The sequence below is a fragment of the Hermetia illucens genome, chromosome 3 (genome assembly GCF_905115235.1).
Source record: "Hermetia illucens chromosome 3, iHerIll2.2.curated.20191125, whole genome shotgun sequence".
NCBI classification, from domain to species: Eukaryota; Metazoa; Arthropoda; class Insecta; order Diptera; family Stratiomyidae; genus Hermetia; species Hermetia illucens.
Window position 1 is genome coordinate 161,265,996 of NC_051851.1, and position 25,185 is coordinate 161,291,180.

Genomic DNA, 25,185 nt, shown 5'->3' on the forward strand with positions numbered 1-25,185 from the left:
TCAGGCGCGACCGCATAAGGAGGATAGGGGCATACCTATTGATGTTTAAATATGTGCTCATGCACTTTACTTTTCTGCAGGATACCCAGAAAATTGTCCGACAGAAGAGTCGTTCGCAAGCTTATCAAGTTCAATTTTCGTAAGGCGAACTTCGAAGGTCTGAACTCCGCCCTGGCGGTAATCAACTGGGTCCTCCTTCTCTCTCCATTTACGTGTGACCAAGTACTCAACACCTTCTATACCATTTTATCTGATTTTCTTCCTTGTTATTATTATTCCGTTGCGGGAAATTCGCACCGGGTCCTTAAAGAACTATTGTGCCCCTTTTACTGGTTATAGTGTACCTATTGATCATAGTATCTCAAGCAGGCCTATAAGCGTCAGGAACTTTAGAATGTTCGCTACTTCCAGATCTTTCAGCTTTGCATCTGGTACTAAGTGTTCTCCCAGATGCCTCAACCTACTTTGCACAAGTGCCGGACACTGTGCCAGGACGTGTATAGAGATTTCGTCATACTCCTCACAAAACCTGCAGGCAGTATCCGTAGATATCCCTAGCTTCCCTAAGTGATAGTTAAGCTGACAATGACCAGTGAGAATTCCCACTATGATTCGGAGGTTTTTTTGGGTGAGGTTTAAGCAGTCCTTTGTGGGTATGGGTTCGTCTCCCCCAATAAGCAGCCTGGACTGCTCCATCCCTGGTAGACCCGCCCAGTATAGTTCCCTCAACCGTTCTTTTTCATTTGTTAGATTCATAGCCATGAAACCGTTTCCGATTCCACAGAAGGGTTCTTCGTAAAGGCGTCCCTACTCCCTGCTCGGCTAGTACGTCCGCTGCCTCGTTGCCTTCCAACCCAGCATGGCCTGGAACCCAAAGTATTCAGACCTTGTTGGACGAGCCGAGTGTATTCAGTCTCTCAAGGCATCCCCACACCAGTTTAGAGTGCACCTGGTTGGACCTAAGTGTCTTGATTGCTGCTTGGCTATCGGTGAGAATAGCCATGTTCTGCCCCCTGTAGTTCCTTTGCAGATTAAAGGATTCGCATTTGTCTGTGGCGTATACTTCCGCCTGGAATATGCCCATTGGCTCAAAGTACATTTTCCTTGCAGCAATGACACCTGCACCCACTCCCTCTGCTGTGGGGGATCCGTCAGTGTACCAAGTAATCAGTTGCTGGTTTAAGCCGAATGTCCCAGCCATGCTCTCCCAAGTGATAGTCCCCAAGGATGCCGTTGGGCATGTCCTTATTGCCCCACTGATACACATGCAAGCCAGCCTTTGGAGCTTATGTAATTCCCTGGCTTGTGTGCCGAGTTCGGTTCTTTCTGCCCAGATTACCGCTCCATAGGTAATCATTGGCCTTACTATTGCAGTAGTCTAGCGTAATTCCCAAATATTTAACCTCTGTTGATCTCTCTCTGTGATCAAGCTTACGCAGTCCCACCTTCCTGCACCAGGCACTAGTAACCCTTAGTCCAGTTTGGATTCTTTCACATAGGGTATCTTCTTCCTTGTTACGTTCCCTCCTCTCCTAAGTGCTTACACTCTTAGACCGTCTGGTTTACCACTGAAGCCCATAAAAAACTACGTCAAAACAGACTGCGAGGAAGAAGTCTTCTAGAACCTATGGTGACTTTGTTTTTTTTTTTTTAAATCTCTACGTTCCTCGGTCAAATACGTAAGTCCAGAAATTTGACCAGTGTTGAAGACTCACTAAAGCGCGGAAAACTCAAACCTTACTGGTCCCACATTGACAACTCCCTCTGTCCTGCCCAGTTATCCCCTCCGTCCATTAAATTCTCTGACTTCCCCCCTCCTTCCTCCCGATAGTGGATGTAGTCTGCCCCGTATCGTCTACCATTCCCCTTCTTACCCCTATCCTTGTCTTATGCCTCATTGGCAAACTTAATGCCAATGTCGGACCTGGCTACGATGGTCTTCCAAACCTCTTTTTGCTCAAAACTGGTAAGTGCATCTCTCTTCCCCTATTTCTTATTTTGAACAAAAGCTTCGAAGAGAATTATTTTCCTGGCTCGTGGAAAGAGGCTCTCATTATCCCCATACACAAAAGTGGCGATCGTACGCTTGTCGAAAATTACCGTCCCATTTTCCTCCTCTTCTCCTGTTCCAAAATCGTGGAAAGATATGTCGACGACTGGTTGTCCGCCTATTTTGGCCACCACATAATGAAAGAGGAAGCAACACGGCTTCGTTAAGCATAGGTCCACTACCTCTGGCCTGCTTGACTATACCAACTTTGCCGCCATATGTCTAAATTCACGGCAAAAGTACATACCATTTAGACTGATTTCGCTAAAGCCTTCGGCACTGTAAATCACAAGATAATTCTATCCAAAATCTCGTCTCTAAGCGTTCCCATACCACTTGTTTTATGGCTTGCCTCTTACCTTTCCAACTGATCCTGCCGTGTCTCTTTTGACGGCTGCACCTCCCGCTCCTTCTCCCCCCCCCCCCTCTGGTGCCCCACAGGGGTCTATTCTGGGCCCTTTGTTGTTTTTATTTTTTATCAACAACCTTCCCTCTCCTTACTTGTCCCTATTTGCTCTATGCCGACGAGCACTACCGGCTAAAACACCCCTCTGGCGCCTCTAGGGCAGGAACTGTTTAACACACTACCTCAAACCAGGCCTATTTAGTGTATGAGCCCGTCGTTCAGGGAGTTTGAGCTACCCTTACATCTCTCCTATTCATCTCCCTCTTTTTCGCCTTAAGAATGCCTTAAGTATAACGTCCCACTCGGCTCCACGCGTCCTGGCTCTAGAGCGTGTCTCGATTATGGTGTCCGGAGATACTTGACACCCTTTCATAGAAAGCTGATGGCGATTGGACTTCTTCTGCAAAAGAAAAAGGTGTGGCAAACATCATCTGCCACATGCTTGCAATAAATGCAGTCGGGCGACGGTGATTTCCTGATTGTGTGCAGATAAGACCGAAAATACCCGTACCCGCTGAGCAGCTGGGTTAGGCAACAGTCATCCTTCCCATGCTTTTGATTGAAGCACAGCTAGATGTCTTTGTACACGGTGCCTCTAATCCTCGATTCTCTTTCACTAGATTGTTGCTATGTGCAGAGAGTGCTGGCTCTCTCTTCACCATCGACGGCTTTCCTATTTCCCTCGCCTTTTCTGAGGTATATAAACCTTCGCTCAGCAGCATGCAATCGGAATAACTCCGGCTATCACCGTTACAGCTATCTTCGACACTGTACGATAGGCGGGCACTACTCGCAAAACCCTCGCCGTTATACTTGCGCTAGTTGCTTGCGATAAATCTCCTTACTGAGGGAACCAGCCCTTACTTCGGAAACAGAAAGAAGGGCGAACTGGACCTAGTGAAGAGCGGACATTCTTCAACACTCACTCTCTCTTCGACAGCTTGAGTGAGATGGACATGATTTATGATTTATTCATCTTCAATCGTTCCATGGGACAAGCTGATCGATGGACACCAAGTTTTTAGTAACTAACTTATACCCGAGGCCCAATGTCTATCTGTTAACGTCCCTGATTAGTAACTGCCAGCAGCTTGCGTCCACCAATCCACACGTTATTTCTCAGGTCGGAGTTTTCTTTTGGGCGTCGATGCATTGCAAGATTAGGCTTATTGTTGAATATACTAGTGACTCTCGTCGATTTACCGAGACTCAACCCCCATACCGTACGTCAGAACATTGAGAGAAGTCATTTGTCACTTCAAAGGAAATGAACTGATGATCACTGGCCGTGCAATCAGCCAGTGCCTTCACCCGTTGGACCGTTGACACTAAAGACTCAATAACAAAGGTTACGTTAAGTGTAGTGCCCTCGCAACCAGGGTATCAGAAAATCGGAGAGCTACCAATATTTAGGACAATAAGTCCTGTCCTAGCGGCCATCTCCAAAATCTGAGTGCTTCAAGACTCTAGTTGGGGTATGCCTCGTTCGAGGAAAACTAGGACCGGTATGTAGAGTGGTGATCAAGAGCACAATAAACTACTTACCATGATCTGAGTCAAACAAGATAGTATAGGTCTTCCATGACATTCCTTCCACGATATCCGCATAAGCTCCAGCCAAAAGTAGTCCTTCCGGGAACAAGTTCAAAGTCATAGTTCGCTCCTCTTTCTCTGCAACACTTTCATCCGGTAACCAGTCGTACAGAAAATGTGGTATTTCAAGAGCCTTACAAATCGAACTAACTATGCCAGCTGCAATATAGAATTAAAGTGGTTTGAATATTTTTTTTAAAAAAAGGATTCAACACATTATTTACATAAATTTACTGAGAGAATAAAATGAAGATTTACTAATAGTATATCAGTACCCCAAAAATAACCGAAATCGCGTGAACATGACATGGTCTGGGTCTTCGTATGGGCAAGCACATTTATTCCTCAGTACATGGAATGAACAGGAAGGGGGGTGATGCAGTAACCCCTTTACGAGTCAACCCACCGTTATTGACACTTTTTCAGTGATTCTTGCCCTGACGCTCTCCAGTATTCTGTATCCTTTTCAGGTAGATTCATTCTCCTTCTTTAGTACAGACAGTATATTTCACATACCAGGAAATCTGCAATAAAACAGGCTGTCTCATTTGAACTTGTTCTAAAGGCGCTTCTCACTCCTAACATCATTAGGCGATAGGCTCCCGGCGGATTACTCTTACATGCCAGTGCTTCCTCCCAAACTGATGTCGAGTTTAATAAAATAAGTACTGGCGGTTTTAATGATTGATTTGGTGACTACAATCAGGGGCTCGCTGTGGCTGACAAAACAGTACCAGCTTTTGCTGAATGCAAGCTCAGCATTCATACAAGTGGAGGCAAGACCTACCTAAAGCCCTAAAGGGTACTAACCCGAATAGTACAGCACAACTCCACGCTTGAGCCTACAACGAGCTTTGTCCCCCATGTAGGCATAATCACAACTCCCATGAAACTACTACAAAGGCCAAACTACAAATAACCGGGCCAAGAACATATCCCCTAGGAATTTTCGTGAGACATATGAACTCGGAAAACTATTCGGATTCCCATGGTACGAGATAACCTCTGGTGAGGATTTGTGGACAATTTCCGTCAGATGAGTCAACGTGCTGACTCTGGTCTGATCGCCCAGAGCTTTGGAGAATTCGCCCACTGCTTCACGACCAGCTAGTCAATGCGAATACAGAGCTTCCCGCTGCACTACTTGAAGGTTCTCCTTGGCGACTTAGTGTTGACTCGGCCGACAAGTCTGCTGCCCCATCTCTCTCCTTGCCACCTCTGGTCACCAATAAAGAATGGTTCACTACTCACTACTCGGGCCGCGTTGGTATTTGTCGCTTCTTCCCAGATATGGCGAGATTGATTTTTGCGTCAATCATCACACCTAGATACTTAACAACCGATTTTGAATAACCCGTAACCTATACACTAATCATCTTCCTTTTCTTATGGTTGGTATCCTGTGGTGCTCCTGCCATGATGGCGCCGCAATAAATTGATCGAAAGGGGAGGCGGCCCAGATTCCGAAAAAAGCCAGAATTTTTACTCTTCGAAGCCTGGAACGCGTGGTATTGCGTAAAATCCATTGACGGAGGGGCTGGCCAAAATCCAAGAAAATTTAAAATTTACACGACTCTTATTTATTCTTAGCATTGAAGGACATGGCATCAATGGCAATGGTTGGGGCTCCGATAGGCCAACTCTAAATTCTATCAGAGGGAAAAGTATTTTATAAATAGCCCTTTCTAACTGGCGGTATGACGATAGATGTCGCAGTTGCTCATTGGACTTCGGTAGTAAAACTCTCTTCGATCGATCGGGGAAAACTAATTCTATCACGCATACCTCAAAGGCACTGATCAACCAGTCGGGTCTAGTATTAGCAGGAGGCTCAAGATATTCAACCTTGTTTTATGATCCCCTTAATGAGGAGAAAAGAGCCCCACCACTGTGTAGAGAAGAAGATGTGGGCAGATCAGCGATAGTCATGCCCTTGCGGCCCATTTGAGCGACAGAGTGGATTTCGACGAGCCCGGTGTTCGGATGCAACAGCTATGGCGGAGCAAATGTACACAAATGCGAATGCAGAGATAGGTCTAGTGACAAAAATGGTTTCTCTATGTAGATGCAGTACAGCAGTGTTAAAGTATGCCTTTAATTTGGCCAAATAGAGTTGAGTTAAAGGCATTTTGAATGAACTAAGTATCCCTGACTACTTGGTCCTGTTAATCGAAAATTATCTCACGGTCCTCAGTCCTCTAGTACGAGATGGATGAATGGTCAAAAGAGCGAATTGGAGGGCCGGAATATAACGACATTTTTAGGATTGGACTAGTTTTCCAACTGTCCCGAATGCGCCTCTATACCCAAGAATGTGCGGCTAAATGTAAAGGCGTTTAAATGTATCTTGGCGGTCTGGTCTGATTATGCTTCAGATTAAAGTTGCATCATTAGGCAAGTTCTCTTCGGACGGGCCAAGAGTGAGTAGGACCGGGCTGGGAATAGGCTAATCCAACTGACGAGGATCTGCTTGCCTGTTGGTCATGTGTTAGTGGCAAGTGGATCTGTCGGGGACGAGCCGAAGCAAAAGCTCAAGGATTGTCCTCCCTGCACTGAACAAGGTGAAACAGCATACGCCGAGGGCTGTGTGGGCAATGAGGAGCTTGGACTTTAGTATGCGAACTCTGAATACCTTGGGCACCTTCAGTTCCTTACCCTGATGGCCGGGCTAGCCAGAGTGGACATTGTTTCCGGACTACTCGTGGGATCAAGACATGGACTCAATTAGCAAAAAACAAAATAAACCGACGAGAAAAGGAGAGGTGGTGATGCCAAGCGCACCATCAGGGAACGAGTTGCTGGAATCCAGCCAGGAGACAGTAGCCGTCGAGAGCAGTACAATTGGTGCTAGCCGTAGCACCGCTGCTCTGAAATCAACCGCCGGGATCTCCTGGAGCGAGGCGGCAGACGGACTAGTAATTTCCAGCCTGGCATCTACTGCCATCAAGCTGGATGTAACGAGTACCAGACATAGTACTTCTAACCCGAAACTGTCGACGTGAGGGGATCCCCCAAAAGTAAAGACCGACAAGAACGTCGGTCACCGGTATCTGGCTGAAAAGCAAAAGTCTACTGTTCTCCTACTCAAGAGCCAGTACCAGAGGGCCAGGCATATTCGCAGCAGGATTGAATAGATAAGAATAAGGAGGCCGGTACTGTCGACGAGCGTAATGAAAAGAACCTCGCTCATTACCAGGCGATTGTTCCAAACGCCTAGCAGACGAGCAGAAAACGAAGGCCACCGCTCTCAAACGCAATCAATCTCAAAACAAAGTCGAACAAAAACACAAGCGAAGCAGAGTGGGTAAGAGCTCGGACGCTAAGCAACCTCTGGAAAAAGTTAGCAGCAAAAACCACCCGACGGGCCATGAACTGCGAATCCCTTCATTTGTCACCAGTCTCAAGAAGACTCTAGTCGCGTCAGCCAGGAGCCACTAATAATTCAACTCCAGGATTCCTGAACGATTTCCAAGGAGAAGGAACCCCTGGACATCCACTTAAAGGCGATTATGGAGAGAACGCCTTTGTCTAAGTCCCAGCATGCCTACTTCAAAGGCAAATCCACAGAAACTGCTCTCCACGAGGTAATTGGCACGGTTAAGCGGTCACTGCAATTCAAGCAGTATACCCCAGCTGCCTTCTTGGATATAGAGGGAGCATTGAATAACGTTAGTATCACCGCCATCAAGGAAGCCTTACGCATTCAATTATATCTATGCTAAGAATCAGGATAATCCAGTCGTATCTGGAAGGCAACCACTTGACCAGAGCTGTGATCAGAGACACACCTCAAAGTTGCGCCATCTATCCTGTTCTGGTTAATAGTGATAGATGAAGTTTTGCGAATATTTGATAGCAGCGGGATAAAGGTAATACGTATGCCGACGACTTGGTGATATTAGTGCGCCAAGCGGCCATTAAGGCCTTGTACTGAGCGACGACATCGTCCAGGCTGGTGGAGTAGTGCAGAAACGCACTGAACAGTCTGGGCGACACACTCAAAGTCACCCTCCTCTGGGTTACCAGTCATATGAACATAGAGGGGAATGAGCGGGCTGACTGATTGGCGGTGTCTCGCTGGTAACTATCAAGGGCGGAATCTACTTCCACTACTTAGCAGCCGCGGACCTTAGATCACAAAGGCTGACCAGCTGTACAAAGTCAAGGAGAATTTGGCCCGCTTATAACAAAACCTGATCACGAGAGCTCCTATGTCAGACCCGTGCTAATACATACAAGTGGTCTGCACGGGGCACTGACTCTTAGGGGACCATGCCGCCCGGTTCGGCATACCCTACAATTCGCATTGCCGAAGCTGCAGAGAATTGGGGGAAACACCTAGGCACTTTCTTTGCGATTGCCCAGCTTTAGCTAGAGTCAAGTTACGGATACTGCGTAAACCATTCTTTGGGGAACTCAAGGATATTTCTAGATGCAGAGTAGGAGAGCTGCTTTTCTACGTAGATGCTATGGGCTGACTCTGAAGATCTCAACTCTGTTTCCCTGCTCTCATCACAGCACTTACAGCCTTAGGAATTTGTGGCATCAAAACGGCACACCACAGCGCTAATTGAGCTCCTCAGAGCGGCCATTGATACCTACCTACCCTAACTTTTCGATCCTCATACTGGTACGACAGAATTTTAAGTACCCCTCCTTGCAGTCATCACCATTCTAAGGAAAATTTTCCCCAGAAGTGCGCACGATCCAGAACTAGTCATCACCTACCAGGTGCTACATACCGTACTATCTCTAGATATAGTATAATCAAATAATTCAACTTAATTCTATTAATTATGAACACGAGAAACAAACCAAGTTAGCACATAACACACATGCCCTATTTCCATGAAAGAGTATCCTCACCTGCTTTTATTGAGCTTGGGCCAAAAATCGCGATCACATCTTGCGTAACCAAGTCACAAACTATTCGAGAAAATATTCACCAAATTTTAATTTTAATGAGTGAACTTTTGGGAATATTTAAATTTAGGTTTCTAGGATAACTACCGATTTTTTCCACGATAAAGCTATCATCGTCTGGTGCGTATTTCACGATTGGTTCGAGAATGAAGAGACGTTCGTGCATATTGAACCGATCGATTGCTGATCGAAAAGCAATTTCCCGCTCATCTTTAGGATCGGTGAAAATTGCGCCTTGTTTTTGATGAAAAAAATAGATAAAATCAATTAAATCACGTTAATAAAAGTAATAATTCACAAAAAATTAAAAAGGCTGTAGTAAAAGTATTAACAATTTTTTTCGACCCTAGAATTTTGACAAAAGGAAGCTCGGAAATTAGTAAGGAATTTTACCGACAGAGAACTGAGGTTTTGACCGAGCACCGAAGCAACTATTGAAAATTGCCAGGATCACCACCAAAAATTTAAAATTCAACATTTTTCACTATTTTTTCCATATTATTCTCAGAAAGGACTGAAACACGTAATAGTTTTTCCCGGCTCTGTTCCCGACTATTCGATTTGAAAATTTGCAACCGACTAAGAATAGAAGATAAATTGTATCTTAATGCGAAATCTGCACTATGCATCTAATCCAAATGCGCTAGTTCTTAGAGCAATGCGCAACCTATTGCCAAAAACTCAGAAGCATTTTCAGGGAACCGACTCACTTTCTTCTAAAGCAGATGGTTCTCCCAGTAAATCGCTTTGACAAGACACCAGTGATCATGAATTTAAGTGCAGCCGGCTAAGTGCATCGCCACAGATGCATTGAGGTAGGTACCACACATATGGATATGGCTAAGTATCTTCAGTGCACAAATTTATCATGTAAACTTTGAGTATGTCGGAAATACTATTTTTAACATAGTCTAGACACTCATTGATGAAACTGGTGGAGATAGATGCACTGAGCTCTATTCTGGGACTGCACCGGATTTAGATTCGCTACCCAAATACTTTAGTATTCACGTGCTGGTCGAAATCTAGAATGACTTAGCGTTTGGTGTTTGCGTGCCAACAACTGTTTGAGGTGCTTGCACTTTATCATAAACATTGAAAAATAGCCAACATCTGATGGCTCACCCACTAGATATACTATTGGCAATGATTGGTCCACATATCTTGGGTTGTTAACACTTTTCTCCATTCTTTAAAGGAGTTAAGGCCATCAGTCACTACCTGAGAGAAGGATATCATTTTATTTCGGATCAATTTTAGTCTACATAGAAGGCCAAGTCTAACTATGCCAAATAAAAATTTGACGCTTAGCCCCCAAACCATAAGTCAGTGTCAAAAAAGGAAACTTCTGAAATACTCCATCCCCCAATAGTCACGCGGCCACCAACAAACATACAAAATGGAAAAAGCAGACGAAAAACTGATCCTTGACTATCATTCCTACGATGACTACCTAGACTCCTTCGTCACCCGTGAAGATCTTCGCTACCTTGGAAGCGTGGCTTCAGCAAGAATGATAGCAGAACTTGGTTACAGATCCACCACAGACACCCTCTCCCGTCAACAGTTTGATCTAAGAAAAGCCCTTGCTATGTCTGAGGTGTTCCCCGCAAAAAGACAGCATGCACTTGCTTGCGAAGGAATCACCATAGTGGATCCTTTTCTGTCAGAACTGGCACTAAGGGAACGGTCCAATCGTTTAAGGATGTTGTCTGTAAAATAACCAATCAGATATTCACCTAAAGGTTTATAGTGATTAGATCTCAATTTCAGACAATAATTTTCATCAGAGACCTGACGAAGTCTGGATTCGAGATATCTGGGTACATAGACTATGAGCAGAGTCTTAGGAGGTCAACAACAAAGGCGGAGGATGCAGTTGACTGGCATGCGATTTTTAAGCAGAAGAAACGGTTATGGCCGCAAAAGACGGACTTGAGTTATTTTCATTGGCGTTCAGGATTTTCTGTTCACAACCATTCAGATAATTATCAGGTGAGTAAAAAGCTTATGTAAATTTTAAAAATCCCACGCGAAGGTCTAAATATCTTAGATATGACAAATCCACTTTAGTGGCAACGTCTGAGCTAGAGCAGGCATATGTGAGAGATTCGCCCCAACGAAAAACCACCCCGGTCTCCTCAGATCCAAACCCGCGGGACCACCATTTACTTCGCAGGATGGGTTTGCTTTCGGTTTACATCCTCCTTGTTTTCCTGCTGTCAGTATTGTTACAACTTTTACGACCTCAGCATTTCCGCCACTATAATCTCCGGGTTTACTTCTCTTCCCAGGACTTGCTTCAGATCCTTTCTCTCCATCGCGAACTTATTATAGTAGAACATCTTATGGATCCTCTGGCATGCCACTGTGACCAGGACTGAGCAACGTAGTGGATGATCTCTCTATGTTACCTATCAAGCTATACCCTAATATTGGGGATGAGTTCTTGCGTCCAACAACCCTTTGAAGACTCGTCCAACAACCCTTTGAAGACTCGTCCCAGGTTATACGAATTCGACCGTGCCTAATACCTACCTGCTTCTTCATATCTTGAATGGAACACGGTGTGCACCGCCACTAGCGACGTGTAAAACAAAGTAGAACGCACCAGTCCGGCCAAAAATAATCCTCCCAAAGTGTTTCGACCGGCCAACATTCTACAATATTTTTGCAAGTGCCGCAGTGACACTAGCTGCCTTTCGACAGGCAAATTCTAGGTGCTCCTTAAAGCTCAGTTTGGCGTCAGTCATCACCCCCAAATATTGAATAGCCGGCTTAGTGACGACGGTATGTCCAGCGACTTCCACCATCACAGTGTTTTCTTTCCTGCGGTTCTATACTAAGGCCGGTTCCATTTTCTCATCCGTCGGGACCAAGCCGTTAGTTTCTAGTCAGGTCTCCGTCGCGAACACCTCTATATCCTCTGGGCACTTTGCATTAACAGCTACAACCACGACATTGACAAAGCCGATAATCGGACCAGGAAGCATAAGCACTCCTTTGTATGGATATGATAGTCCACTGCAAGCGAACTAGTACCGACCTCTGTGTTACCCCCGGAGTGACAATGTACTCTTTAGGGTCCTCATTCGGACCCAAGAATCCTCTCTGAGAGGTAATTTTCGGCCAGACTCACCAATATCTAATCTCGAATGCGCCTTCATTTCACCTCCCCTTGGCGAAGTTGGATACGTTGTTGTCCAGGACTAACACGGCATGTTTCTGCCTTGCTAGGTGAAGTGTTTTCGAAATCTGAATCAACGATGTCTCTTGACGGCCCCCCCAGAAGTGTTGTGAAATCGGTGAGAACATGGCGAGGCTCAAATTTTGGAAATCAACCGAATGGGATGGGATGACCGACGCCTCTGGTGAGCCGTCCCATTTCATATCCAAGATCTGTTTGAATGTTGCTGACGACAGGTTGTGCTCCTGAAGTCACCAGAGGAGGATAGTAGTAATCCTCGGTCATTCAGAAACATACCTCTTCTCTCGGCCCTTGACAAGATCTTAGAGAGAATTATGATCCAGCCACTGAGGGTGAAAGCATCCCATCTGGTGTCTGATATCCAGTGTAGCTTTCGTACTGGCAGGTCCGCCGACGGCACCTTAATATATGTAAAAAACCTTGCTGTCCGTTGCAATAGAAAATACGTCCTTGGAATCTTTGTGGATTTCAAAGGCGCATTTGATTGTCTACTCTGGTCGTCCGTGTTGTCGAAGCTTCGTGAGTGTGGCAGCTCTATGGTAGAGCTACTTCCATGGTAGGAAAGCATTCGTCCAAGATGCCAACGAACATGAGTGAATGTGGAGCGCAGCTGCCCCTGTAGTAAATCCATTTATATGGAATGTGATGATGGATAAACTATTGGCTAACTTGATTCGATGATTGAATGCTTTGGTTACACGAATGGTCTCCTCATTCTTGTTGAGGGCAACAGCCAACTTGAGCTCGAGCAGTTTAATACTGAGCACATGAGCATCGTTAATGCGTAATCTCAAAAAGTCGATGTCACAGTCTCAAAAGGTAAAACCGTCGCCGTTTATATTTTTGTTGCGTGTTCTACCTATGGTTCCCCTATATTGTACGACTTTGCGTTGACAGTGCAGGGCGGGAAACTGCTCTACGCTTGTCAACGGGTGGTTTTGTTAATGTGTCTTCCTTTGTGTCGCACGGTTTCGACCGACGCCATGCTGGTCTTTTGAGTGTTCTTTGTCTTGATCTAGAGGTAGTCCGGCGTGCCATGGCTGCAGGATCAGAAAGAGCATACCTTTGCGGTCAGAAGGTTGTTATTCGAGAATGTCACATTGTAAGTGACAGCTTAGATGGGGCAAAAGTGAGAAAGGTCGCATAACATATCAGTATGTGAAATTTGTGTCTTCCAGAGGGAGTTCCATCGTGAACTTCAGGCTTGAGATGGGCTTCCTCCTGACGGGGAATGGTAGCTTGAATGAGTTTTTCTTCTCGCGAAACCTTCCCCCCAGTCAGGGTTGTGTTATTTGTGGGGCAAGAGGACTGGTTTCATGTTCTCTGCGTCTGATATCACGTAATCTAAATGACATGAACGGTATTTTTGATTCTAGCCACTGGCTTGCTAGCAATGATAGGCTTCAATGCGCTAATGCGTACGCACATACTGCCTTCCTACGAAGGAGAAAGTTCCTCGACGCTGCTTCGTCTGCAGTATGATGGGCTAGTGGCCATAGTAGCCGCGGTAGACAACCAATAGTCTCGTGTGTCTTGTGATGCCTTGTGTTTTGTGTTCTACTCACGGCGGAAGTTCACTAGTGGACAGGTTTCGTTGCAGTTCTCCGCACCGAGCTTACTCTAGGCAACCCGTTAGGAAGTGCCGTTCCCACGTACTCGAAGAGAGCGACCAAACCCAAGTCGGCAAGGTTCTTATCTGAAGTAGATCCTCCATTTCCGAAGAGGACCGCGGAACTATGCCTACATGGCAGGTACGCAAGATAAACCCCTAGGACATTCAGTGCCAACACGGTGCAGCAGCTACCAGAATTCAGGGCTTTTTTTACCGCTTTAAGATCAATACCGCGCTCTAGGCACCCACCGTAGAACGGTGGCGGAAAATTCATAATAGCATTATGGAAGCCATTACGGCTTTCGACGACAGGAAACAATCTTTGTAGATGATTCCTTCCATTATCTTCAGCATTGTATCCAATAGGCAAATCGAATGATATGATGCTCACACCTCCAAAATCTTAACGAAAAGTTAGAATCTAATTCGATCCCATTCTATCCAAACCTGGGATATTATTTTAATCGATACTGCCATATATTTCTTGAAGCTCCTTCTTAGTGACTAGAGATGCCACGCGCTAATTGGCCTGGACCACCATTTGCTTCCACTGTTTTGGTGGTGAGGAAACCAAGCGGAAATAATGTCTGCCAAAAAGCATGGACAATCCTTCTTTGCCTCTTTTTTATTATCACCCTATAGGCCCAACCCAAGGTTAATATCGGCATTTGGAGTTGAAGCAGTTCCTTTAGCCTTTTTGAATGACCTCGTTTCAGCGTCCTCGCAGTTGCTTGTGTTGCTCCTTTTGACCGACACATTTTCGCCTAAACTTCCGGTGAAGCTTCCTACCCCTAAACATGCGGTCCGCAAAATTCCGACTTGTTGCCCTAGTAGGTAAGATGCCTACTGAGGAGGCCATCCACCTGGCATTAGGCAAGAGCTCCTTTTCGACCTCGATTTCATCTCCTCCTTCTCATGTACTTCAGGTCCACTAAAGACCTTAGGCCTCTTCTTCTGGAAATACTTCGTATGCATCACATATCACGTCTGGTTTTGCGAACACTTCAAAGGGAATACGTCATCTCAAATTCGATGTTCGATTACCGCATTCAAAGGCCCACGCGTTAAAATCCCCTGTTATGATTTTCGGTGCACGTCACCTGCCATCCAGAGCCAGAGCGTTCAAGTGTAGCGGTGGGTGGAGCATAACAGCTGTATATGCGAATCCCTTTCACTTTCGCTCCGACTAATGACTCCTCCATTTTTTCGGGAAAACTTGTTCTCCGCTAGCCCACAGCGCCTGTTGATCTTTGGCCCAAATGCTACGCGGATGGTTTGCAATAATATATCCTGCGCCGCGCGGTTAAGTGCTGCCTCCACTACTAGGATGATAATGCCGGATTTGTGCCTCTCCGTAGGCTTTCTTTTCCAAGCGTCTTCACTGCTGACTTTTGAAGTCAGATAAGATCGAACTCCTTTATCAATGCCTCGCAAACCTCCTTCGTAGTGATTTTGGCTATGTCCTTACAGATAATGATTATCTCCGCTCTGCTAGCCCTTATATTACTTCGTATCCTAAAGACTTTCCAATTTGGACCAAGGATTTTTCCGCATTTATATCCTGGGATTACTCAAGCTCTTACATGAGGTTTCCTTTCTGGGACCATCTAATGTAACTAACGTCATCTCCCAAATTAATTAGTTCTGGATCTGTTTTCACTCTCCTGAGAATGTCAGTATATGACCGTTCTCCTTGTTAGGAGATGGTAACATCCGATCGCATTTTCCTCCGCTCTTTCCCTTTCCACGGCTATCTTTCTCCAGAGTCCCACATTATCGTTGTGAGGTCCACTCCTTTTCTGCGGAATTCTGACTACGTGCGCTTTACCAACAATTTTAGCCAACCTCCTCACCTGCACCACTTTCTTAAGAGGTGAGCGCTTTTTTTTCTTGCCCTGTTGTTTCGCTCATAAGATAGAGGGGACTTTTTTAGGCTGCTAGCCCACAGATCTCTATCCATTTTAGTCGGCTTTTTTGATAAGCAAAGAATACTTTCAGTAAATTTTCGATCTCCAACTCACAGGGGTAATTAACGGTTAAAACACCATTAGCCCAGGGGAGGTTTACCCCACCTACACTTTCAGGCGCCTGACGATGCCTCAGTACTACACGTCCATTCAGCCATTCAGTATAACACATGGCAGAGGAGCGAAGACGGACCCCTGTGGAACACTTGTGACTATGTTATAAGTGATGAATCCTTCAACTAAAGTTAAGCTTAGCCTTCGATGTTGTTCGGGATATAGGACGGAGGTGATCAAGGTTTCAGTGATTAAGACTTTGTCCAAAAATCTCTACACTAAACTAAATCGGGCAGGGGTATTATCTGTAGATGGATAGAAGTGACTGAGAATTTAGGATATGATCAATGACAGCCACAATTAGCATTAACATTACTACCTTCTATCAACCATTTATTCCTAATGAACATAAAAATAAAATATCTCTTGCAGGTAGTATCCGATAGCCAAAAAGGACTTGTTTTCATTCATAAAGGTGATCGAAAAATGATCTGTGTCGATCCATTTGTCGAGAATCCTGGATCATACACAACACGAACGATAGTCTATTCAGATAAATACAACCACGTTGTTCTTTACGATCATGTTGTTCGAAATAAAATATAGAAACAGTTTAAACAAAGGAAAAATAAATTAATTTTTACTAGAAATCGAGAGCCTAACTATCGAGCCTCCCAGTCCCAGTCCCTCAGTAAATGGAGTAGGAACCCGACAAAGTGGTTCCGCCAGCTCGAGGGCCAATTCGCTTTGAGCAGCGTCAAAGTGGACGGCACATGGTCCAATCACGCGCTGGTTGGATTAAATGGGAAGACAATTGAGCCTGTCTTCGAGCGCCTGTCAATAAGTGAGATAGACAAACTTAATCACTTAGTGATGGAACTTACACTCTGTGACCGTGTGCCAAACCAACTGCTGTCCCATATCACGCCAAATCAGATGACTCAGCAGCGGAAGACGGTGGCAGCGCTAACAGCTACGGTCTAGATCGACCTCCAAAAAAGTGCGATCGGGTAGTAGGTTGTCAGGACCTTCGGCAAGTACCGGGGCATGCTGGTATCCCCACAGGTTCGCCAAAAAGGCCACAAAATGTACCAGCCCCTGCGCTTTCTCATAAAAAAACTAGACAGGTTTTCTTGACGCTTCGTTATCGCCGACATCAGCATTCCCATCTTAGACGCAGACCGGAACACAGGAACACTATGGATTGCTAGTGGATCTACACAATAGAACCCTCATTGATCCCAGGAAGAATCCCATCCTTCACGCGCAATAGTCTTTCTATCATTTTCAAAGTCATTGCCGACCCACGTATTCGCCCACTTCTTCAAAAATATCGCAAAAGCACTACCGAGTGTAATCTCTCTGTGCCCTTTAACTATGATGTACAGAACCGCATCAACACTACTGACTCCCATATCTTTTCTAAGGTACGTCCATTACAACCGCAGAGACTCGCAGTTGCGCAGAAACAGTTCGAAAAACTACTTAAACAGGGTATTTGTAGACCTTCAAACAGCTGTTGGTCTTCGGCACCCCACATGGTCCCTAAACCCAATGGCGATTGGACACCTCATGGTGATTACAGACGTTTAAATGCCCAGACAATTCCAGACCAATACCCCAAAGGCTTATTGTTAAATCCCTGTAGCTCGCCCACTTTCGAACTCTTAGGAGTTCACTAGGATGACTTTTGAACTGCAAAATACCGCGTAAACTCTTTAGAGATTCATCCAATCTGTGCCTTGAAACTTCCAATTCCGTTTCGTTTTTTTGGATGATGTTCTGAGCGCGTCCTCCTCTGAGTCCGATTGCATTTTTCGATGTCTCCTTGAGGCCGGTTTAACACTCAACATTGAGAAATGCAAATTCTTACAATCGCAAGTGAGATTCCTCGAAAGCCCCTGAAGGCACCTAACCGGCTTCCCGCTCGTGAGCGATTCCTCGTTAGCCGGTAGTTATAATCACCGACCAGGCAATTTACTTACCCGCGACGCTGGTATTCGGAAAAAACCTGAGACTCCCCACCAACCCTGTACTCGATATTAGGTCGAGAACACCACCGAACTGTTACGTATGCTCAAGGACGCGAAAAACATGGTCGACCTGCCCAGGGATCTCGACTACTACGCGGATGACGTAATTAGCGCGGACGCCTACCGAGAATCACTGCAGTTGCTTTGAAGGACACTGTCAAGTCCTCGAGCAAGGCCCACCCCATTTTAGCCTCATCGTCGGAGTTACGATCAGGAAAGTTTTCCTGCCCCGACTAAAGCGAGGCGTGCGTCGCGTCGATTTTGACTTGCGGCAAATGAGCTGATGGAGCCGTGAGTCTGGTTTCTCGCTGAAACGTTTATATTTCCTCGGCTTACATGGCTTACGACCGAACAACTACGCCAGAAGAACTGCAACATTTGATGGCCACCATAACAGCATAGAAGGCCAATCTGGCTGCGATGCCAACGCCAGGCTTTGGGGCAGCTCAGAAATCAATGAAAGAGGTGAGTCATTCTTTAATTTTATTATTAATACAAATCTGTTTGTGTATAACAGAGACAAAACATCAATCTTTCATTTTCGCAGCTCGAAGAACTGTGACGGTTGGGAGGTTCAGAGATCCCGGGAGGATCGACTGGATGAAGTTTGGTCAAGTTATCAAGAACAACAACAGATGAACTAGAGACAAGGATGCTGTGAAAAGCATTCTAAACCGCCGTTGAAGTCTAAAGTATTTGACCCTGCTAAATACCGCAAAAAGACGCTGCCACCGTGGTGGAACGATGATCAGTCCAGTCTCAGAAAGCTGACCAGGGAGATTTTCAACATCTGCTACAGGCACAAATTTTGGCAGCCATACAACGAGTGCCTGAAAAAGTACAGACTGCCATGAGGCGGTCTTAGCTGGACTATTGTCAAAACATTGAAAGCACCAGCGAATCCACAAAGCTCAGTAAGATTCTGTCGGAAGAACAGAGGAGCCCATCCTTTCTTAAAAAGTCGGAATAATCCTGCACAGAATCTTCTGGTGAAACGTTGGAGCTGCTGGTTCAAACGCATTTTCCCGCCAGCGAGGAAGACTGTGAGTCAGAGCCTTGCTTGGTGGGTTTCCGATTACCTCAGCCATGCGAGACTATCAAATCGGTAATTACCCAGAATAGCAGCTTCTCTTCATATAAATCTCCGGGTCCAGATGGCAGAATGCCATTGACACTACAGAAGCAGCAGGAAAGGGTTGCGCCGTGAATTGTTGAGACTTACCGTGGCTGTATACCGGAAGCGGGCAGGAGCGAACATGAGTCCGCGAAGGACTTTTGACTAATTAGCGTCACGTCTTTTGTGTTGAAGACCCTAGAGCGCCTCCTGGACAACCACTTAAGGGCGATTATCGAAAGAACGCGTCAAAGGCAAATCTACAGAAACCACTTTCCAAGAAGTAATTGGTATGATTGAGCGACGCTGCATTACAAGCAGTTCACTCTAACTATCTTCCTGGATATAGAGAAACATTCCACAATGTTAACACCAAGCCTTGACCAGTATTGGATTGGAGGGGTATCTTACGCATTAGATAATATCAATGCAAAGAACCAGGATAATCCAGTCGGATCTTGGAGGCAAACACTTAACCAGAGCTGTGATCAGAGACACACCTCAAAGTGGCGCAATCTTTCCGATGTTCTGGTTAATAGTGATTAACGGGAGCAAGGTGAAGATGGTGGCGTATGCCGACGATTTGGTGATATTAGTCTGAGGGATGTTACCCTTCACTATGAGTGACATCATGGAAGGAGCGTTGTAAAAGATGTGCCTGTGGGACGCAAGATGAGGACTCAACATAAACTCAACCAAAACGGAACTGATGCTATTCACCACTAAGGCAAGGATACCCGAATTCCATCTACCGCGGCTGGATGCACAAAGATTGGTACTTTCCTCCAAAGTAAAGTATCTGAGTGTAATCCTGGATCAAAAGCTAAATAAGAGATCGAACATGGCCTGTGCATAGCCTTCTATGTTTGCAAGAGAACTTTTAAAATTAGTTCTCCGGCCGAGGATAGTTCAACGTACGGCTCTATTGTATGGTGGGGCAGACTTTGAGGAAAAAGGTACAATAGAACGTATCTCAATAAGATTCAAAGAACCGTGTGCGCAGGTGCTACCGGGGCTCTAATGTCCTGCCCGGCAGATGCCCTCAATGTAGTCCTGCATCCCCTCTCCCTAGACCTTCAGACTACGTGAGTCCGGATACTAGACAGCGAAGTCCTGTGGCTATAGTAACATCCTAGAAGAAGTACCTCGAGAAATCTGGGTATTCCCCATGGAATATGCCAAACGCAAGCTAAACTTCACGAGATTTTCCAATCAGGACAGAGTGGAAGACCTGCGGCGTATTGCAAGGTACATTATTCTTCACCAACGGATCCAAAATGTTCTGTGGAGTCGGTGCAGGGGTTTTCTCGAATATACACAGTGTAAGCGAATCGTAGGTGTATTGTAGGGAAATGAACCGGCTGATGGATTGGCCAGGTGGGGGTCTGCTCTTGGCAATCCTTCGGCGGGTGCAGTTTGTGTCCCGCTGGCGACTGTTAAGGGCGGAATCTCCTCGCACAACTTAGCAGCCGCGGACTTCAGATGGCGAAAAGTCGACTCACTTATAACAAAACCGCGAGATCGCGAGAGCTCCTGCGCGCAAATGCTTACATGATTACGTCGGTATGCACGGAGTCTGCCACTGACATACCTTACATTTCGCATTGCCGAGGCTGCGGAGAAGAGTGGAAACCCTCAAAATGCTTCCTTTGCGATTGTCCACCTCTAGCTAGAGTCAGGCTATGGGCACTAAGTATACAATTCTTGGACGACCTTAGAGAGATTGCTAGCTGCCTGGAACTCCAGTGCCAGACGCGCCAGGCTTCGTGAATGCTACTGGACTGGACTCTGCCTCCCGGCTCCCATAGCAGCAGCCACGGTCTTTGGAGTTGGTGGCATCAAAACAGCGCACTACAGCGCTAATTGGGCTCCTCGGAACGACCACTGATACCTATCTACCTACCTTCCTCAACTACCCCCTGAGACGCTACGGTGGCCTACAGCCATTCAGATTGAAGCTATTCATCCTTCCTCCTTGCACAAACAGGTTTGCGGCATTTTAATATCAGTGATATTGTGACAATACTTTGATATACTCTCGTTCTTTCATTTTATCAGTTAAAGGGCAATAACGACAACCATTCCTCACTATAAAACCGGAACTCAAACCACCCATTGTGAATACCTCTCGAACCAGCCATCACCTGCTTTTGAACTACATTACCGACAATCAACAACTTCAAGCAGCTGTCGTCAATTTGCTTGGCGATAATTCCTAACCTAATTTAAGTTTTGTCAGCGTTCGTTGCGCGGAAATATATTTACTAGTGGAATTTTCAATTAATTCAGAACGTAACAAGCTTATACACTACAATGAGTCAATTCACCTTAAGCGAACTGGCGACTGCCTTAGACGGTGGCACCGAAACCGGCGTCAGCTTCGAAGGACGAGCTGAAAAATGGGGAACAGCAGAGGCAGGTAATGGTCCAGCATTTCGTGCATTTGTAAGAAAGTATTCCTAACTGGCGTCATTTATTCAGTGAAAAACCTTGTCGAGGAAATCGATAAGTGCAAGAAACTCGTTTATTTGAATCTGGACGGGAATACTCTGGGAGTGGATGCCGCCGCCTGCATTGGAGAGGCGCTGAAAAAACATCCAGAATTCAAGAAGGCGTTATGGAGGAATATGTTCACCGGCCGGTTGAAGGAGGAGATCCCCAAGGCGCTAGATCATTTAGGCAAAGGCATGATTGCGGCTGGTGCACAACTCACGGCCTTCGACTGCAGCGATAACGCGCTGGGACCCAACGGCATGACTGGTCTCGTGGAGCTGCTCGGGAGCCCAACATGCTACAGCTTGCAGGAGTTGCGCTTGAACAACTGTGGACTAGGTATCGGCGGCGGAAAGATGCTGGCTAATGCCTTGTTGAAGTGTCACAAGGATAGCGTGGCGGCGGGCCGTCCATTCCAGCTGAAAGTGTTCATAGCAGGTCGGAACCGATTGGAGAACGAAGGAGCCAAGGCACTGGCTAAAGTCTTCGCAGCTCTTAAGACCCTGGAGGAAGTTGCCATGCCTCAGAATGGCATTTACTTGGATGGAATCACAGCCCTCGCGGAAGCTTTTAAACTCAATGAAAATATGCAGATTTTGGACTTGAATGATAACACGATCAAGCCCAAGGGAGCGACTGCATTAGCGAATGTGCTGCATTGCATGCCTAAACTGCGGGAAATTCACTTTGCAGAGGCTTTGGTTAAAACGGCAGGAGCGATTGTATTGGCGGATGCGTTGCAGGACGACCACACGGACTTGGAGGTGAGATGCTTTGAGAAAGTCTTTGTTCGGTGGAAATACTATTTTGAATCGATTTCTGTCTTTCATCCTCAGGTTCTGAATCTGGGCTACAATGAAATCCGCTCCGATGGAGGGTACGCGATATCTTCCGCCCTCCAGAACAAACACAAGCTAAAAAGTGTCATGCTGAACGGCAATCAGGTAAGAAACTCGTCTTCCTCAACTCCAAAGTAATCCCCACTGACTTCTCTCTTCAAATACCTCCTCAGCTCGGCGAAGATTGCATCTTCAAACTCAAGGACGGTTTTCAATCCAATCCCGACGCGTTGGGCAGCTTCTCAGAAGATGAAGGCGACGATGATGAAGAAGAGGAGGAGGGTGATGAGGACGCCAGCGATGAAGACGATGAGACCGACGTGAGCCACGAGAATGGCGAGAATGTCAGTGAAAACTATGGGGCGTCCGACGACGAGAACTACACTGGCGAAGAAGAGGATGCCGACGGCGTAAATTATGTAACGGCACTCAGTCAGAGTCACACAAGCAACGCCAACGATAACTCCTTCCAGTCCAACAAGAGTGTATCGTTTATCGGCGAAGAAACGCGACCAAACACTGTTGAGACGTTTTTCAACACACCGAACCCGACAGCCAAAATGCTTGCTGATATCCCAGCCACGGAGAAGTTGGAAGCCTTCAGGAATTTTTTGAGCGTAAGAATTCATGCGAACTGAAACCCAATATCAACCGTAAACTGACTTCTTTCCTATCCCAACAGACTTTCAAAGAAAACGACTATTTGACAGCTTTGGTCTTCACCACCCTTAAATGCGCCGCTCTTGCCAACGAATCGAAGGAAGCCCTCGACATCGCAGTAGCTTTATATAAAGATGCATTCGACTATGCAGTAAGCACGCGACAGGTAAGTCTACAAAAAACCTTCCAAACCACTGTCTGACCTCCTCTTCGCCAGGTATCCCGCGTGAAAAACTTCTTCCTGATACAGCTAGGACTTCTCAAATGTGAAAACAAAGAGTTCAAACCCGCCTACAACCTGCAATCGTGTCGATATGCATTGAAGGAGACAATTTCCAAACACAACACGATAGCGGACGATTTTAAAAGTACATTTAATTTATTTTTAGAACGTTTCGAATAAGATTCTGCACGAAATGAATGAGATGAATGTTTCCTAGGGTGAGGCCTGTCTGTTGGGCTTTGGTCGATGCAAAATTGCCGGAGGAATGACGGGTGTACGTGGGATTTTATACGTAAAGCTTTAATTTTTCGAATGTTAGGGACTTTATGTCGGCTGCATTCCAACGGGCAGGTCTAGTTTTGAATAAAGTTTTATATTTATAAAATATCTGCTTTTTCTTTTCTCGCAATTTAAATTGAAATATCTGCGAATCACAGATTCTGAAGACCCTAAATGATCTAATGGTTGTAATTCTTCTGATGATCTTGTGGGAGACGTTAACAGTAAGCATGGTGGCATTTTTTCGTCCAGTAAGGCAACCGTTTTAAGTGTGACAACACGAGGGATATTTGCCTGTTTACTGCTGTCGCGGAGATATAGAATGAAATCATCCAAGAATCTATCAAGGAACGCCTCGAAAACGTAATTGACAAGGAGTAGCCTGGTTCCCGCTTAGGATACTACTGCATCGACGACATTGAGACCCTTTTCATCATTATCATGTAATGCGTGGTTTTTAAATCACCACTCCAACTGCTCTTCATCGATGTCTAGAAGCTTTTAACGACGTAAATAGGGATGTATCGGAAATGATCTACGCCGGAGAGACATTCTAGAAAAATTTACAAATGAAAACGCAAAATACCACCTGTTGCAACATATCAGGAGAATTTGAAGTCTTTAAATACCTAAATTACATTGATTGGCATCAATCTGTTCTCTGACTAGGCACAGACATTGACCAAATAGCTTTGGATTTGTAAAAGGAAGCAAACCGAGTCGGACTGAAGATATAAAAACCAATGCTCTCAGTCTGACGAACCATCAAAGGCTCCAAATACGATGAACTCGAACTTGATGTCGCTCGACGCATTAGAACGCTAAATCTACTTTGGCTGTACTTTGGCTGTTTTGTCAAAAATCGAGATTTCATCAATTCATGCCGGGGTCATATCATCCGGGTATTCTACCCCGAGCCAATGACAAGTGAAAGCAACAACTCCGTTGCTGACTATACCATGCAATGGAACCCACTACTCTAGGATAGGGTCGAGTGGGTCGCCTTAAAACTTCATGGAGTAAAAAAGTTGAGGAGCTTCCCTTATGCCGCGTTCAAAACACTTGGCTATTTGCCGTAAACTAAAAACCTTCAACAAATATTTACCTTGATTTTGCGAATCAACATTGTAATCGTGTGCAAGTGCGATGCACTAGTCACAGACGAGCAACCAAGTTCTCAAGCACGTTGTTGGTTGGCACGAGATTGCACATGTATAGAGAAGTTCCAACTGTCGTAAGCTGAACAAATCGCAAGCCGTTTTTTTATTTTCCAAATTTAGCTCGCGTTCTGTTCTAACTCGTTAGGAGGTTGCGAATTCCCTTGTTTGTTTGGTGATTTTCAGATCCGGTATGTATAATGACACGTGAGTGATCGAAGTACTCAAAGGATTTTTGCTAAAAAACGGACACTGCATCGGATCAAAGGCAAGTGTTAGCGAAAGCAGGCATCCCAAGCAAAACACACGTTTGCGTTACGACTGTTTGCTGATCGTTGGCAAATGTATGGACACGCCACCTTGCCAACAAGCGCTAGCCACCACGCTAGACACACTGTCCTGATTCTTAGACTTTTTCTTAATGCTTGGCCAATGGCCACTTTAAAATCTCTGAAGCACACGGCCAGGATCCGACAGCGATGGAAAGTAAACGTGGTTGGCGCACTAGGCCCCACAAAAAGATGAATGACAACCAATCCAAAAAACTACCAGTCTCGTTCAACCCCTTCATCTA

General features: G+C 45.6%; 3 protein-coding genes across 4 annotated transcripts in view; 2 read left to right on the top strand and 1 right to left on the bottom strand.

Moving 5' to 3' along the window:
- LOC119652674 (glutamate receptor ionotropic, kainate 2) overlaps nucleotides 1-9,534 on the bottom strand; it is a 51,090-nt gene extending 41,556 nt beyond the window's left edge. For both annotated transcript variants that reach the window (XM_038056940.1, XM_038056939.1), the window contains exons 1-4: nucleotides 9,366-9,534; nucleotides 9,060-9,206; nucleotides 8,916-8,975; nucleotides 4,002-4,208 (exon numbers count right to left, since the gene is read on the bottom strand). In XM_038056940.1, coding sequence (XP_037912868.1) covers nucleotides 4,002-4,208; nucleotides 8,916-8,975; nucleotides 9,060-9,206; nucleotides 9,366-9,450 — 499 coding nt within the window. In that variant the 5' untranslated portion in view covers nucleotides 9,451-9,534. The remainder of the gene's footprint in view (nucleotides 1-4,001; nucleotides 4,209-8,915; nucleotides 8,976-9,059; nucleotides 9,207-9,365) is intronic.
- Nucleotides 9,535-10,292: 758 nt separating this feature from the next.
- On the top strand, nucleotides 10,293-16,426 carry LOC119652449 (cilia- and flagella-associated protein 299-like). Its single transcript, XM_038056595.1, has 3 exons — nucleotides 10,293-10,686; nucleotides 10,746-10,967; nucleotides 16,246-16,426. The coding sequence occupies exons 1-3, from the start codon at nucleotides 10,372-10,374 to the stop codon at nucleotides 16,417-16,419; spliced, it is 711 nt and encodes a 236-aa protein (XP_037912523.1). The 5' UTR covers nucleotides 10,293-10,371; the 3' UTR covers nucleotides 16,420-16,426.
- A 4,713-nt stretch (nucleotides 16,427-21,139) lies between these two features.
- Nucleotides 21,140-23,544, top strand: LOC119652879 (ran GTPase-activating protein). The gene is made up of 6 exons (XM_038057243.1): nucleotides 21,140-21,379; nucleotides 21,442-22,217; nucleotides 22,290-22,397; nucleotides 22,466-22,909; nucleotides 22,975-23,118; nucleotides 23,170-23,544. Exons 1-6 carry the CDS (start codon nucleotides 21,274-21,276, stop codon nucleotides 23,353-23,355), a joined length of 1,764 nt encoding a protein of 587 aa, XP_037913171.1. The 5' UTR covers nucleotides 21,140-21,273; the 3' UTR covers nucleotides 23,356-23,544.
- Nucleotides 23,545-25,185: the final 1,641 nt, after the last annotated feature.

Coding starts and splice junctions, on each gene's coding strand:
- LOC119652449 (XM_038056595.1), top strand. CDS start 10,372: ATGGAAAAAGCAGACGAAAAACTGATCCTTGACTATCATTCCTACGAT. Junction 10,687..10,745: donor ATCGTTTAAGGATGTTGTCT/GTAAAATAACCA, acceptor TCTCAATTTCAG/ACAATAATTTTCATCAGAGA. Junction 10,968..16,245: donor ACCATTCAGATAATTATCAG/GTGAGTAAAAAG, acceptor TATCTCTTGCAG/GTAGTATCCGATAGCCAAAA.
- LOC119652879 (XM_038057243.1), top strand. CDS start 21,274: ATGAGTCAATTCACCTTAAGCGAACTGGCGACTGCCTTAGACGGTGGC. Junction 22,218..22,289: donor ACGACCACACGGACTTGGAG/GTGAGATGCTTT, acceptor TTTCATCCTCAG/GTTCTGAATCTGGGCTACAA. Junction 22,398..22,465: donor TCATGCTGAACGGCAATCAG/GTAAGAAACTCG, acceptor ATACCTCCTCAG/CTCGGCGAAGATTGCATCTT.